The following is a 16,640-nucleotide window of genomic DNA, read 5'->3' as shown; positions in this document are numbered from 1 at the left end:
TCCAAAGGTCCAAAACCTTAAGGAACCACCCTAAACAGAACCCAAGCCCACCTGCCTCTGTGGAAAGAGAGAGAGACTGGCTACAGCCTGCATGGCAGACCTGCACAGGTGCACCTCATCAGCTGACAAGCCTCTCAGCCCCGCCCACTGGCTACCTGTAGCAGGTAGGCAAACACAGAGGACCCAGCAGACGAAGGAGAGAGAGAGCAGTCACAGCTGTCACATCTGTTGCCTGAAGATTCTTTGTTTGTCTCCAACAAAACCTTCCAAACAGATGAATCATTGGCTCATCCCAGAAGTGTCAAATTACTTTTGTGTGTCAAAACGGGCAGGGTGGTCGTGGACTCCTGAAAAATACTATGGTTGTTTTGTATGTAGAATAAAATGCCATTGTACATATAAAAAAAAGGGAAGACTTTCACAATGCAGGATTCTGGGAATGCAGTGATGGAATCCCGATAACACCTGTTCCCTAATAAATGGGCTCAAGATTCTGAGTCTGCCTGCAAGAGGTTGTGTGTGTGTGTGTGTGTGTGTATGTGTGTGTGTGTGTGTGTGTGTGTGTGTGTGGTTGCATATATTCATGTCCCTGCAATTAGAGTATTGTCAATCTCATGGTTGGACGTGCATTGTCGTTATATTGTGGAAAGTGAATATGTTCGAAACAAATTAACTTTTCACAATATAACGACAATGTGCGCGTCCCGTTATGTAAACATCAGCATGACATTTGCAATTCAAGATAACTGTAATCGCGATTTAAGAGTTCCATAAGCGCCAAACAAGACAATAATAAAACCAAACCAAAACATTTTTGTTTTGGTTTGGTTTTACAGTAGGGTGAGTGGGTTTCGGAGCTGCTTAAACCTTCTTGTTTGTACCTGTGCCTGAATAAAAGGTTTAATGAAAAAAATAGTTTAATTGGTTATAAGTAATAATCATCTGTGCATTATTAGGTTGCACGTGAACATATAACACATATATCTATATCTATATCTATATAGATATATAGATATCAATATATATATAAAAATGTAGATATAGATGTACAGATAGATACAACAAGGCCCTCATAAAATAGCACACTTAAAATTAAAACGTTGTCTTTGTGTAAAGACTTGTTTCGTGACATTTCAGTCTACCTGCCTGTGCAATGACGGACCATAATAACTTCTCATTAGGTTAACAATGCCATTACACCCTAGCCCTAGCTCTTACGTAACACAAATACACCACGTTTACATTAACTACGTCCCTTGAAACTGTCCTTACATATGCCACTCCTTACACATGCCACTCGACTGTCCCCAACAATGTGTCGACTGTAATCAAAGAGCCTCATCAGCACGGCTCCAGTACCCCGTCGTCCAAACCACAAAGGTTTTCCTTCAACCTGCTATGGTCATATCACCATAAGGCCACAGTTCTGGGGCCTCAGGGTTTAACATGGACGAAATGATCCTCTTCCAATTCTTCAACCATTCCCTCAGACTGTTTTCTTCACACCTGATGTTTGTTATTATCCATTATCTTCCACTCTTCTTTTTTCTGTCTATTATTTTGCTCCTCTATTCCACAGCATTATATTCTTCTCATAGTAAAACACATTCTAACTTAGTTGTGTAACACAATACAACTCATATAAATATAATACAAAACAACACACAAAGTGCTTTGTTATTGAGTACATGCGCTGAATATGTGTGTCAAGATAATGGAAGGGTGTGTTGTCATAACAAAAGGGGTTTCCTAAGAAACCCTGAGAGGTTGTTTTCAAATGTGGGTTGTGGCCGTCGATCTCATTCAATGAAGTATGTAGTGTGGCCGCACATGTCCTCCGCCTGTTTAGGTCCCAGTGAATAAATAGATCCACACCCCTGCGATGAATGTGAGCCTCGAAAGCACGTCCTACCGCGGTGGCCTGTGCATCATCGTATTGTGCTCCAACACCTTCCATTAAAGGTCCCCACACAAAGGAAAGGATGAGGGGTGTGCTGCCCAGGTGGACGACGCCCTCAGCCGGTGGACGTGCTACCTGGCCGTCTGTCACCGGGCTCACCGTCAGCAGGCTGTCTCATTACGTTGGTGTCTCTTGAAGTCGGGCCCGCCCCCTCTACAGCTCTTATAAAGACGGCTGGTTCCTCTAGCAGAGCAGAGACAGGACAGCAGCAGAGACAGAGACAGACCTCCAACAGAGTCAAGCTCCACAGCAGCCATCAGTCCACACTACAGCAAAGGACATCAAAAGATATTCACAATGCCTGGAAAAATCTGCCTCCTTCTACTCCTCTTCTTCGTCAACGCAGAGGCGGCCCTCACCCAGCAAGAGAGGAAGGTGGACCCGGACCACGTGGCCATGCCCAGCAGCAGTGGGCCCACCGCCAACAAGGCCAGCGGCGCTAACAGGCTCATGATGCAGAACCTCCCCATGATGCAGAACCTCCCGATGATGCAGAACCTCCCCATGGTGCAGAACCTCCCCATGATGCAGAACCTACCCATGGTGCAGAACCTCCCCGTGGTGCAGAACCTCCCCGTGGTGCAGAACCTCCCCGTGGTGCAGAACCTCCCCCTGGTGCAGAACCTCCCCCTGGTGCAGAACCTCCCCCTGGTGCAGAACCTCCCCCTGGTGCAGAACCTCCCCATGATGGCCAACATGGGCAACTTGGGCAACCAGCCCCAACTGATCCCGCTGGGCACGGTTAATATTCCCAACCTGGGTAACGTGCCGGTGTATGGGGTCCCTGTCGCCCTGAACGGGGCCGGCCAGCTGCAGATGGGCACAGGGATGGCCGGGCTGAACCTGGCCGGGCTGAACCTGGCCGGGCTGAACGGCGGTGGACTGGCCGGGCTGAACTTGGCCGGGCTGAACGCCGGCGGAATGGCCGGGCTGAACCTGAACGGCGGCAGTGTAAACGGCGCGTCCTCGTCGGGCGTCACCAGGCAGATGAGCGCCGTGTCGGTGCTGTCGGTGGTGGCTGCTAACCTGTGGTACCACTGGAGCTGCTGAGAGGACCCCCTTCACTGTTTTGATATCTGGTAGACTGCAGGGAGCCGGCTGTAGCCTGTGATTGAGAGCTGCCCTTTAGGATGATAGGCCCGTTGTATATTATATGTGTTACCTCATTTATTAACGTCCTGGCACTTAATGTACGCACTTATTGTATGTCGTATTTATTTATAGTACTTAGTTATGTATACTTTAACATAGCTATTTTTGTTGAATACGGGGAATTGGTTATCCTAGCGATTGTTGGTGCTTTGCACTTGATTCTATGAGCATTCTTATGGTACCGACAGCGATACAGTGTTTCACTTTCTTATTACAAATGTACTTATTGTAAGTCGCTTTGGATGAAAAACGTCTGCCAAATAGCCTTAATGTTAATGTAAATATTATTTATATAAAGAATCTGATATATTATTGATTGTTAAAATGACTTGAACTAAATTATTGCCCGGAATGTATCCGACGAACATATGCAAACAAAATAAAGTTGTTAAAAAAATGTAATGGAGTTCCAGTAGGCCTACTTAACACTGCACCCCACCTGTCACCTAAATCCTGTAAGTATGGTCTGATGCATGCAGATGCCTCGGACGCCAGCCTTCCAAGTTGCAATTGTGACGTAATTGTGACGTCTCCGGTCTCGGAGCACATATAGCGTTTCCATTCGTCTTTGTGATTGTGTCATTGTTTATTGTTAATTACATTAGCCTCTTTAGCAAACCAGCTCGAAAAAAAACACCACAACTTTACATTGTATTGCACTTACAGCAAGACCATGCAATGCCTATATTGGTGACTGGAATAATAATAAACATTAAAATGACTAACGTGGTACAAATACAAAAAAAATCTCTTTACGGGCACAGCCATTTTTGTTGAGAGCGTCATCACTGAACTCTCAGAATTCCGAGGGACCAAAAGGGGGTGTGCCTCCGTGAAATGCCGCAAAAAAGCTGGAAGAATTCCCCACTTGCCCCTCAGAAGGCTGGAGACCGTCCGAGGCATATGGATCACACCATTACACCCAGACCTCTACCCATGACAGGTGCAGTGCCTCTAGTGCTAACAAAAATACTAAAAAAGTAGGTCCAACAACCTTTTTTAACTGCGAGGTCACCCCTAGACAATGTCACTGTGAATATGGTGCTTACGTCGAGTGAAAATAGTCCTAGTGTTATGGTGAGGTCATTCGAGGATAGCACTGAAAGTTAACCAAGACAGGAAATAAATTGTCAACCTACCACCGCTAGTCTATTGTCAACCCTCCACCCCTATTATATAGTCTACCAACCACTCCTGGTCTATTGGCTACCTACAACCTCTGGTCTATCGTCTACCACCCCTGGTCTATTGTCTACCCCCCCGTGGTCTATTGTCTACCACCCCTGGTCTATTGTCTACCACTCCTGGTCTATTGTCTATCTACCACCCCTGGTCTATTGTCTATCTACCACCCCTGGTCTATTGTCTACCACCCCTGGTCTATTGTCTATCTACCACCCCTGGTCTATTGTCTACCACCCCTGGTCTATTGGCTACCTACCACCCCTGGTCGATCGTCTACCACCCCTGGTCTATTGGCTACCTACCACCCCTGGTCGATCGTCTACCACCCCTGGTCTATCGTCTACCTACCACCCCTGGTCTATTGTCTATCTACCACCCCTGGTCTATTGTCTATCTACCACCCCTGGTCTATTGTCTATCTACCACCCCTGGTCTATTGTCTATCTACCACCCCTGGTCTTCCTTCCACAAAAAAAAAGACCATTCCTGCTCCTTTGTTCACCTACAGCTCAAGGCGTTAATTAAGATTGACCAACTCTGTGGAACAGTGTTCAACCAAGTTGGACGTCATCATCTTCTGGACCACCATCGAGAGGACCCTGCAGATTGCCCTCGATCAATGATCCAATAATCAGTCACAACCGACTCAACCCAGGACGGTGAATTAGTCACAAGATAGCATGCATTTTGTACCATTTTTGTACCTGAATAACAAAATTAAAACACATTTAAAAATAGTACATTAATCTAAGGGCCTCACAGACTTTGGATTCTTTTAAAAAAGGCCTAAAAACACATATTTTTAGAAAAGCCTTTGGCTAAACTGCTATTTTAAATGATTCTTTTTACTCTGATACATTGAGTTGATGTAAAGTGCGTTATAAATAAAATGTATTATTATTATTATTATTATTAATCATTGATATCAGAAACAAATTGAAATATTGCCCTGAACTGTAGTCATTGTTTTTCTAGGACCATCCCCTAACCCTGTATTAACCTCCCCCTGAATGGAAAATCCAAATGACCCTTACATGCAAAGTAAATGCAAAGTTCACATCCCAGCTGTGATGGGGCAAACCATCGAACAACAGGATTGCAACAGCTGTGTTAAAACAAAGTAGTTCTCCAAAAACCTTCCCACAAACATTTAACACTGTCAGTTCACAGTGACCAGTACAAACTACCCCGCCAGAGGCTAAATCAAATACAGCATAACACAGACACCAGCCGCATTGCACCGACTCAAACAATACTGCACAGCATATACACTGGAGGAAGGGCATAGCACATAATTAAACCCTACTGCACATAAATTAAGAAGAAGCAGCAGTCGGACTATCCCGCAGCTTCAAATGTATCGAACGTTGAAAAAGGAAAGACTAGAAATGGGAGTGACAAGGTGCCGTTCGGTCCTGGTTGTTGGACCTTAAGAGAAGTTAAGAGACCTTCCACGCTGTTAGAAGGCTGTCTTGCAAGAAGCCATTTCGTGTGTGTCAACCAAATAGGCAATTTACAAATTCTGTAGACGTACACCACATCAATACTGACAGTGGCCCATAACATGGAGCCCACCAGATGTGACTCAAATGCAGCATGATATTCTTGAGTAGACTCTCATACTTTGAAATGCTATACTTACCTTAGCACTTAATCTAGATTTTAAATAAACTGCTCTGTGGGATTTTTTTAGATCTTTCAAATCAAATCCCCAAATCCTATCCAAAATCCCCTCTGCCAGCTTCATTGTTTCAGCATAGTTGCCACAATTCCAACAAGTTACCAAGGTTTTCCCAACATCGTTTTCTCAATGTTTGCCAGTTACCAGAGACATTGATTCATTTGTTTAGTACACTCAAATGACTTGTTTTGTCTCTTGTCTTACTTGTCACTTACATAACCTATGATTCTTAGATTTTATAAGACAAGCCTATAGCTGCTGAACATTTACCTTAGTGGATATTTCTGCTTGATAGATTTCCTACGCAACTGCCACAATACCTTCAACCCAATGGCCACATTTCTTCCCCACGCGGTAGGGGAAGATAACTGGGATCTAAGTTATCTAACGATAGTTGATACAGTTTTCAATGTGGTTGCCACAGCAGATCACACACTTCCAGTGTAGGCCAACGCAATGAGGGAGTTGTCTGTGATATGGGGGGTTGGTAACTAGAGTCAAGACAATCAAGCTGATCGACCCCAGTCGTCAATACAGGACCACATACTCAACACTGCACTTAAAACGATCAGAAACACCATTCCGACCATAACAATGTTCAAATACTTTAATACCCAGTTTCGGGGTAAAACCAGATACTGAGAGTGTAGCGCAAGGAGATGAGGAGAGTATACTTTAATACCCAGTTTCAGGGTAAAACCAGATACTGAGAGTGTAGCGCAAGGAGATGAGGAGAGTTAAATGTGTGAGGTGCACGAAACAATGACAACAACATGGCAAGTTTGCTCGTTGCTTCGATGGCTAAAGAAGGCTGTGTCCGTGTGCCAAATTCTTTCATATCGTGGATCCCGGGTTACCATGACACACAGGCCAAAAGAAAAACAAACATTCCAACCCATAACGGAAATTTCAAAGGAGAACACTGGCTGTGTTTTTGTTGAGGCCAGTATTTTGACATGTTTCCCTGATCTCTGATGATCATGGACATTTTATGATTAAGTACATTCAATGTGTTACATGTAGCATGTTTTAATCAAAAATACCCCTTTTCTGTTAGTAAGCAATGACATTATTTTTTGGGCCTGGCTTGGGCTGATCTTGGGTTGAATCAACAAACATAAAGCAAAAAAACCTGTTATTAATCTTTTGTCTTTTGATTTGCATGTTGTTTCCTTAGACGTTCTTCTATCCTACCAGTTATAAAGTGTTTCTTTTTACGGTTTTACAAGGGTATGACGCTGACAAGGGTATATTCTTAATACAGCCTCCCTAACCTCCCTCTGTTTTCATCCATGCAATCAAAGAAAGTGTCCGAAGTTTGAACACATAATCAAATAAATGCTAATATTAATTTTCAATATTGTGTTTTTTGCCACTCCATGTTATTCCCCTGGAAACGAATTACACACGTTTCTTTTCTCAAATGAGACGGTACTGAGCCGTAGAGAAGACCTGCACTCAGACTATGACTCATCCTAACCACATTAAACTGTTGAACATTTAAAATGGCAATGCGATTGTGTTATACCCTTGTGTGGTAGAATGCCATCTAAAAAGAACAACCATGCTTTCAAAATCATGTTGTTAAAATAAATCACGTTGCTGTACTTTGATCACAAAAGTAAAATGGTTCTCAAACAATACAATTATTTGAGACTTTGCTGTAGAACTTAAGCAGTATGAAAATACTACCAGGTCTAGTTAGAGATATGGTTTTCCTAATGGCAACCTATTTACCTCCAGTAGTCGTTTTGACTGTCTCAGGCTAACACTGTGACGTAATCATGAAGCTGACTAAGAAAGGGTCCATACAGCATTGCACAGGCTGATACAGCATTGTACAGATTGAAAACACATTGGACAGACTGAAGCCACATTAACCAAATCAAACAGCAGTGAACAGCAGCTTCAAATACATTTCACGTTGAAAAAATCAAATCTTGATAAGAAATCTTGTTCAATCTTGATTAGATTCTGTGTTTACAAGCCACTGTGCATGCCAACATACTTATAGTTACAAAGCAGTTATATTTTTCTATGCGAAGATAATCTGAATTCTGAATGCAGAGCCACATTTCAATAAGTTGTGATATACGGTTATGTCATATCCCACGGATGTGTAGCCATACCAAAAAAAGGAATGGGTATGGCAAAGAATGAATACAGGTAGAGTTGAGTGATTGGGATAGCACATTTGGTTGATTATTGATCAAGCCTGGCACCCTTCTTCCACTGTCTCTCTGTGGTCTTCCATTGGCACCCTCTTCCTTTCCTCATTCCACTGGTGGTTTATGACTTTAAGATATAAACTAGTTAAGGGTGTATGCCATTTTCCTGACCTCAGGTTTTGCTGGGTCAATTTCTGCATGCCCTACCAACCCATATATAGGCGTCATATAGGCTAACTATTTTCCATGTTAATTTGATTCCTTCTTCATCAAAATCTTCTGATTTGGGATAGTACGCTATTGTTTTAATTATTATTATTATTAGTAGTAGTAGTAGTACCATTATAATAATTATTATTATTATTATTATTATGATTGTTATTATTATTATTATTATTAGTTGTAGCATGATTATGTGTCTTATAACGGTATGGAGTCTGGCATAGAGCTCGAATCATCACAGATACCAGAAATTGAGTGGGCAGAGCTGCCAGGCCTCCCAGAAAAGTAAAAAGGGAGAACACGTGGACTAAATGAGAAACGTGTCCTTCATCAGCCCTCTCTCGCTCCATCTCATTACGGCTGGATGGTGGATCGATAAAAGCAGGCGCTGGAGAGAGGGATTAGGATTAGAAATCGATGGCTTTGTTTTTCTCCGGGGCTGGCCAAAAGATAAACAGTGCCTTAAGACACTGACAGCGCATCGCTTTGCCGGGGCTTTTTCTGCCTCGCTATTCATCTGCGTGCGAGAGGGCGCACGGTTACCTTTGTGTATTGAAAGACATCCGTCTCACCGTTCGCCAAGCACACGCACCCAAGCGTGCGCGCGCGCGCGCACATACACACACACACACACACACACACACACACACACACACACACACACACACACACACACACACACACACACAGAAACACATACACGTACACACACACAACACACAAATACACATGCAAGCGCCAAAACATACACGGGGGAAAAGATCGACACCTCCACCCCTTCATGATGCGAAATTCCCAACGGCAGGATAGAGACAGTGAATCGAATATAAAGAAGCTTTCTGAAGACTACTACAGTAGGAATAAAGCTCAGACCACATCTCAAAGCAAAGAAACAGAAATGGCATTTTTTTTTATCTTTATTACAGTCCAAGCCAAGGTAATACTTGTGGAGCTGTCAGTGGAAACTGTTGGCACGGTGAATAACTGTAACAGATATGCTGGTTGACATAGTAACGTTATTTTGGGACGATCTGCGAATAGCCGTGACTGTTGAGATAAAATGCTGGACTCCAAAGAGAAATATCTGCAGCCCACTTAAAACTTGAGTGGGCAGCAAGGAGGAAGGCAAGGCATTCTGGGTAGGTGAGGCCTCACCTCCCACACACATAAATTCAAAAACACCCCCCCTACTTTGATCTATCTCTCTCCCTAGCTCTGGCTCTCTTATAAGCACACCAAGCGCACACATAAACCCACTCGTTCACACGGACACACACACACACACCAATGCATGCCCGCACACACAAACACCCACACACATGCATATATAACAACACAAAAACAGAACCACACACACACTCTCTCTCACACATGCTCAGCCGCACATAAACAAACACACTCTCAGGCACACAGATACACAAACAAACGCAAGACATATAAACACGCACACTTTCGCTCGAATGCACACGCAGGAACCCCCCCCCCCCCGCACACACACACACATAGTGACCTCTTCTTGTTTGTTGCCTTGTCTGCTGCTTTGAAAGAACAAAGCCATTTGTTTATGCTTCCTGGAGATGAAAGCTGGACCCGTTTCACCCCAGGTGGAGAGGCTGCCGCACAATGCCACTTCTTTAAGTCAGGGGCTCCCCAGCCTTTCACTGAGAGGATTTGGGAATGGCTGCTCTGTGATGACTTTGTACTCTCCCTCTCCTACTTCTTCTACTACTACTACTTCTTCTTTATTTTTTATGTGTTTTATCATGAAGGTTGTTAGAGCCGGAGCTGTGCTGGAGCGGGTGTTTGAAGACAGACGTTGCTTCTCAAACGCGGTTCCTTTCCGTTATTTCATAAATTGAATTGTATGAAAGAAAATGTGGTATTAAGTGGGCTTTTCTATCCAAAGCGACTTCCAAAGCGCATTGATGAGCAACATCAATGAGCAGGCAGAGGGTTAGGTGTCCTGCTTGGGCTGCAGATATTGGAATTCAAACACAGAATGGTTGGGCTGCAGGAGTCAAACCCCCTATCCACTAGACGAGAGCCCCCCCCCCCCTTCTCCCCCTGAAACAAAGGTGTAAACCTCTTATTAACGTCATGTTGTTCTATTGATGTGTGGTGTTGTGTTGAGGTGGTTGAGCTATTAATGTGTATGATTGTGTGTGTATGTTTGCCAATGTGTATGTGTGTGTGTTTGATTGTGCATATGTGTATGATTGTGTGCGCATTTGTGTGTGCATTATTGTGTATGATTGTGTGTGTGTGTGTGTGTGCATATGTGTATGATTGTGTGTGTGTGTGTGTGTGTGTGTGTGTGTGTGTGTGTGTGGGTGTGTGTGTGTGTGTGTGTGTGTGTGTGTGTGTGTGTGTGTGTGTGTGTGTGTGTGTGTGTGTGTGACTGTTGGGGGGGTGGGGGGGCGGGGGGATAGCATGAAGAGCTAAGACTGTTCAAAGAAGAGAATAAGATGGCTTAGAGGAGAAGCGTGGAAGATGGGGTGGGGGGTGTTGGGCAATTACATTCCTGGACGCATGCCCAGGTGGTCCTGATCCCTTGTCCATCACACATTCCTGCCTGACCCGGCGCAGTCCAGCCACCACCTCACTGAGCCCTCTGTACCTGTGCTACGCACACACACACACACCAGCACGCACAAACACACATACACACGCGCGCACACACACACACACACACACATAAATGTGCACGCATATACATATAAACACACACATACACATACATGCAATAGGGGAAGATCTTAAAACAAACACATTAAACTGAGACACATAAAAATCCACACAAACACATACAACACTGAGACACACACACAAAACTGAAAGACTGTAAGACACACACACGCCTACGCATGCACGCAGACATGCATACAAATACAGGCACACACACACACACACACACACACACACACACACACACATACATGCATTACGGCAAGATTGTAAGACATACAAACACACCCACTAAACTGAGTCACACAAAAACCCACACAAACACATACAACACTGAAACACACACACACACACACACACACACACACACACACACACACACACACACACACACAAAATGGAAGACAAACAAAAACACACACAACTGAAAGAAACACAAAATTACAAACACAAACAAGTCTGAAACAAACACAAATGTACAGACACACACACACAGACAAACATTATAAAACCCACAAAAAAACATGACTAAAATATGCTCACAATGCACACCTCCTCCTACACATTCACACATAGACATACATACAACATATATGATGGAAAACATAAGGTATAAGGAGGCATAAATGCAGTTTATTTGTGTAACATTTAATGTGTTGATGTGTAATGTGAAGTGTATAATATATATATATATATATATATATATATATATATATATATATATATATATATATATATATATATATATATATACATACACTTATATATATTATACATAGATAAATATATATATATAAAAAGGAAATCTTATTACTCAAGAGTAGGCGTAATCCAGTAGCATCGTGGTCATTAGACATTCTGAAATACCAAGAGTATTATGCGCTTAAAGGACTTGAATGATGATAAAATATATTAGCTACTGCTTAACAGCTTTCTTTTAAATCCCAAGTCTAAACAAGCTTGCACATACGCAACGAAATGTCAAAGACAAGTTAACGTTTTAATCAAATTGCGGTAGGAAACAAAAGCATTATGTCACAACGCCATCTAGTGGCCTCGTCGGACAAATGCATAATTCTGTGTTACTTTTCATTTGAAAGCCAAGTTTGGCCGAAAGATAAATGCATCCATTCCTAACCATTTAAGTAGATATGCGAGATTTCATGTTATCACCCAATACATCCATGTTTATTTCTACTCTACCATGCAAACAGAAAGTATGGATTTCATCATTAATAACAATCAATGATATAAGTATCTGTTGCTGGTTAAAAATACAATATATCAGTCACACTGAGCTGATGAGAATATACTTTTTAATAATCATTTTCTTTTCCACAGTGATCAGCTATAAACACTGCCCAACACATATAGATTAATTACAGCAATGATCATCCAACAGTGGAAGTCCAATGGGGGTTAACATTACACATGTGGCCACAGTAGACTTTTCATGGTTTCTTTTTGTATACAATACACTTTGTAGATTATGGATGATTGCCTCAGTTTGAAGAACATACTGATGAATGCAAACCTCACATTGCTATGTCTTATGCAGCCCTCATGCATGCGGCCAATACCAGTATCCCATGGTCAGTCCCAACGAGTAGTCTAATCAGAGCTGACGCGCATGAAAAGAAAAACAGGAACAGAAATAAACATGGATGTCAACCACACATTCACACACATGCGAATGCTCACATGCACGCAAACACACGCACAGAAACACATGCATGTATGTAAATACACACAGGTGTACACGTTACAAAAAAATAATTGTATAGGTAACCTTCGTCCTCATTAACCAACATATTATACATAAATTACTAATAGTTGCTCCTTAATTGCTATTTTTCACTCACTCTGCCTTTACCTTTTTGCATATGATTGAGAAAGATATGCATATATATATCTATGCATATAAATAGGGTGTGTGTGTGTGTGTGTGTGTGTGTGTGTGTGTGTGTGTGTGTGTGTGTGTGTTAGAGATTATTACTACTGAATAGAATTTGATCTAAATGCAGGCATCTTGACAGGAGACCATTTTTTTTTTGTAGAAAATAATTTGACGATTAAGGCATTATGAACACTAGTCAAAGTCAGACCACAAAGTTTTCCATCTGGACACAAGACACTATCGAAAATAAAAAAAGAAACCAGCTGTACTGTAAAGGAACACGAATTAAACACAGTAAGTACTAAATGAACAATCAACACACTATTCACCGTCGACAACAGATGGTAGCATATAAAACACGTTTCAACCGTCAACTCCATGTGCAGCATTTGCATGCTTAAAAAAAAGACAACACATTTTAGGCTTCATGAAAAAGGATCAATCCACGCTGTACGCTTGAACAACAATAGATCAAATGAACGCATGAAGTCGTAGAAAAGTGCTGAGGCACGGCTTTCAAGCGACCGTTTCCCCAGCGCTGTTGTCCGTATTGCATAGCCAGAGTCACAGAGCCTAATGAGCGCACATGATTTACACGGAGCGTACGGAGACAAAACCATGCAGCTCACACACACAACGAATCCCTGACTCACCTACAGGCTGCGGTTTGATTGAAAGCTTCACAAACCAATAGATGAGAAAATTGAGGGTTAGCCCCTCCCACAGAACATGGCTTTTTGATATGAGCAGCCATAAGTAAGTAAGAACCAGCAAGGGCGCAGGCGTTCAGTATCCATCGCTCTCTCTCGGCTCTCGGTTTCTATTTTCTTCTGATTTGTTTTCATTCAAGTCATGTTACGCTGTAAATAGTTTGATATGACAAAATATTATTATTGAGTATTTTTTTTGCGATATAATGCAGCAAACCTGCGCACAGGTGTTTTTATATGTTTGTAAACATGTCACTGCGTACTTGCATTGCACATATAGGAATTCACGTGTGATTTGGGATGCCAGCGTTAAAAAAAGTCCATCCCAAACTGAGTTTAGGAGTGTCTTGTCTTGAGCCCCAAGATTTTCCTTTCCAATAAAGACATGAACCCAACTGCTACTGCTGCAAGAAAGAAAGACGGAAAGAAGGACAGAGAAAGAAGAAGAAAAGAAAGGAAGAAAAAAGGAAAGAAAAGCAAAACAACAACAACGTTAGGTCAGCGATCCATCAGTAGGGAGAAATACGTCACCTCCCTATCAGAAGAGAGAAATGACGACCATAATTTCCTTCAGAGGTCAAAAACCACCAGGTATGACTCACTTTATCACTCTCCCCGCCAGAGTCCCTTCTGGACTCTGAGCCGGAGTGAAGGGGAGAATACACCCAGCTCCTGTCCTCCTGACTTTGCTGGTGGGGGGGGGGGGGGGGGGGGGGGGGGGAGACAGAGCAGACGATAAGAGAACTTCATGGATACAGTCAACGCATTAATAAACCACGTACAACCGGCCCACATCGCTCGGAGAGACGCCGTTTCGGTTAAGGGCAGACGATGCTAATCACACCAGATCATACCAGCCGTACACAGACAGCAGCCGCTTGCTACCAGTGCAGACTATGCAGCTGCCAGGTCTGCTGTAACTGGTGTGTTCTATTGGACCGAACTACAAGACAGTCGGGCTGTTGCCGGTCTACAGGTGAGAAGCCAAGACGGGGGCGGCAACAGGCGCTTAGCGATGCTATGTCAGCATTTTTAGATTTGAAAAAAAAAATGCTTAGCGCTAACTATCCTCGTGGGGACTTACATTGTAACTCGAGCTAGAGTTTAGCTTACGGCGGCCAAGAACTGGAGAGTACACCCAGTAGCGGCCATCTGCATACTGATGAATGGAAAGACACACATTGGCAGACAGATGCACACACGCATACACACACACACACACACATATGTATGTAATGTACCCGTTACATAAATATGCTCAAAGTGAGGACAGAATGTACAGGGTACAGGAAGAGACACACAGTGTGGGGATAAACATAACCAGAGGATGAATCGATTTACAATGAGACTAAAACAGATTGAATGTCATGATGAAATGGCGCAGCATTGTGCATGTATGACCATAGATAGATGAGAGGCAGAGGCACACGAGCAGTGTGCAAAGGCACCATGCTGTACAGGACAGCAAAGCACTGAGATTCAAAAGCCTTGAATTGCCACATGCTTCAGCCATATATCAAACCAACAGAGCCAGAGACTGCACCCCAAGGTGACATGCAAACACACACACACACGCTCGCACGCACGCACCCACATACGCACGCACACACCCACGTTCGCACACACTCCCCTCACCCTCATAACTCTACCACGCTGTCCTGACTGGTCCACTGCGAGGGACACAGTTGACAGACGTCAGAACACTTGGATGAAACCTGATATTAAATAAACACAGGTTCTCTGTACTAAAGCTGAGGTCAAACCTGTAGTTTCAGGTTTTTTGCTGACCTTAGCATATGGGAAGGTTTTGCAAAATAAGGCAATTCAGTTAAATTGAGTAATCTTCATTTTATTTTTAGGATTTTAGCCTTGGCTCAGCTAATCACTCGTCACATCTAACAGTAAGGTCACCCATTACAAAAAACCTTGTTTTGACTCCAACACCCACAATCCCCTGTAATAAACATCATCGGGTGCGGTGGGAGTGGCTTACAAAATGGGAGGGACTTACAAAGTAGATGTCGGAGACCGGCACCTCCCCCTCCAACGAGTTGTGGCTGCTGGACACCGAGAGCTGATTGGACGGCGCGTGCCGCGCCTGCTGGGGCACCTGGGGGCTCGCCGGCAGGGAGGGGGGGGGCGTGGCGGAGGAGAAGGAGGAGGAGGCGAGGGTGGAGGCGCGAGGCCCGGCCAGGTCGGCGGCGGGGCGGATGGGGGTGAAGGCGGAGGCCGGGGGCGGGGCGGAGCCCGGGGCGGCCGCAGGGCGGAGCGCGGTCGGAGGGGGAGTGGAAGGAGCAGGGGGAGCAGGGGGAGAAGGAGCTGGGGGAGGGGCGCTGGTTGAGGGGGGGGCAGGTTTAGGAGCAGGGAGGGGGGGGCTGGCGGGGGAGGAGGGAGACGGGGGTGTCGAGGGGGAGGGGGAGAAGCGCGTTGGGGATGGACTGAAGCAGCGGGGGGGAGGAGAAGGGGGCCTATGTTTGGGGGTGAGAGGGGGGGAGGGCCTCTGGGTGGGGGGGAGAGGGGAGGAGGGCCTCTGGTTGGGGATGAGGGGGGAGGAGGGCCTCTGGGTGGGGGGGAGAGGGGGGGAGGGCCTCTGGGTGGGGGGGAGAGGGGGGGAGGGCCTCTGGTTGGGGATGAGGGGGGGGGAGGGCCTCTGGGTGTGGGGGAGAGGGGGGGATGGCCTCTGGGTGGGGGGGAGAGGGGGGGAGGGCCTCTGGTTTGGGGGGAGAGGGGGGGAGGGCCTCTGGGTGTGGGGGAGAGGGGGGGATGGCCTCTGGTTTGGGGGGAGCGGGGGGTCAGGCGAGGTCCTCTCTGTCATCTGTGTGAGCTCCGTGCTGTTTGGGACTTTGCTGAAGGAGCGCACGACACAATACGAGGTCCTGTTACTTTTTCGCAAACCTCAAAAATGTATAACCAAGTTATCGAGATCAAGTCACACACATGAGTGTATGGGTGTGTGTGTGTGTGTGTGTGTGTATGTGTG

At 44.6% G+C, this 16,640-nt stretch overlaps 1 protein-coding gene across 1 annotated transcript in view; it reads right to left on the bottom strand.

Moving 5' to 3' along the window:
- Positions 1-12,352: 12,352 nt before the first annotated feature.
- The window catches only part of pip5k1cb (phosphatidylinositol-4-phosphate 5-kinase, type I, gamma b), a 17,800-nt gene continuing 13,512 nt past the window's right edge, over positions 12,353-16,640 (bottom strand). Inside the window, exons 15-19 of the mRNA XM_060059056.1 lie at positions 16,329-16,506; positions 15,672-15,920; positions 14,745-14,819; positions 14,263-14,349; positions 12,353-14,064 (exon numbers count right to left, since the gene is read on the bottom strand). Of these exons, the coding sequence (XP_059915039.1) occupies positions 14,059-14,064; positions 14,263-14,349; positions 14,745-14,819; positions 15,672-15,920; positions 16,329-16,506 (595 nt within the window). The 3' untranslated portion in view covers positions 12,353-14,058. The remainder of the gene's footprint in view (positions 14,065-14,262; positions 14,350-14,744; positions 14,820-15,671; positions 15,921-16,328; positions 16,507-16,640) is intronic.

Source organism: Gadus macrocephalus, chromosome 8 (assembly GCF_031168955.1).
Source record: "Gadus macrocephalus chromosome 8, ASM3116895v1".
NCBI lineage: Eukaryota > Metazoa > Chordata > Actinopteri > Gadiformes > Gadidae > Gadus > Gadus macrocephalus.
This window is presented reverse-complemented; position numbering and strand designations above follow the sequence as displayed.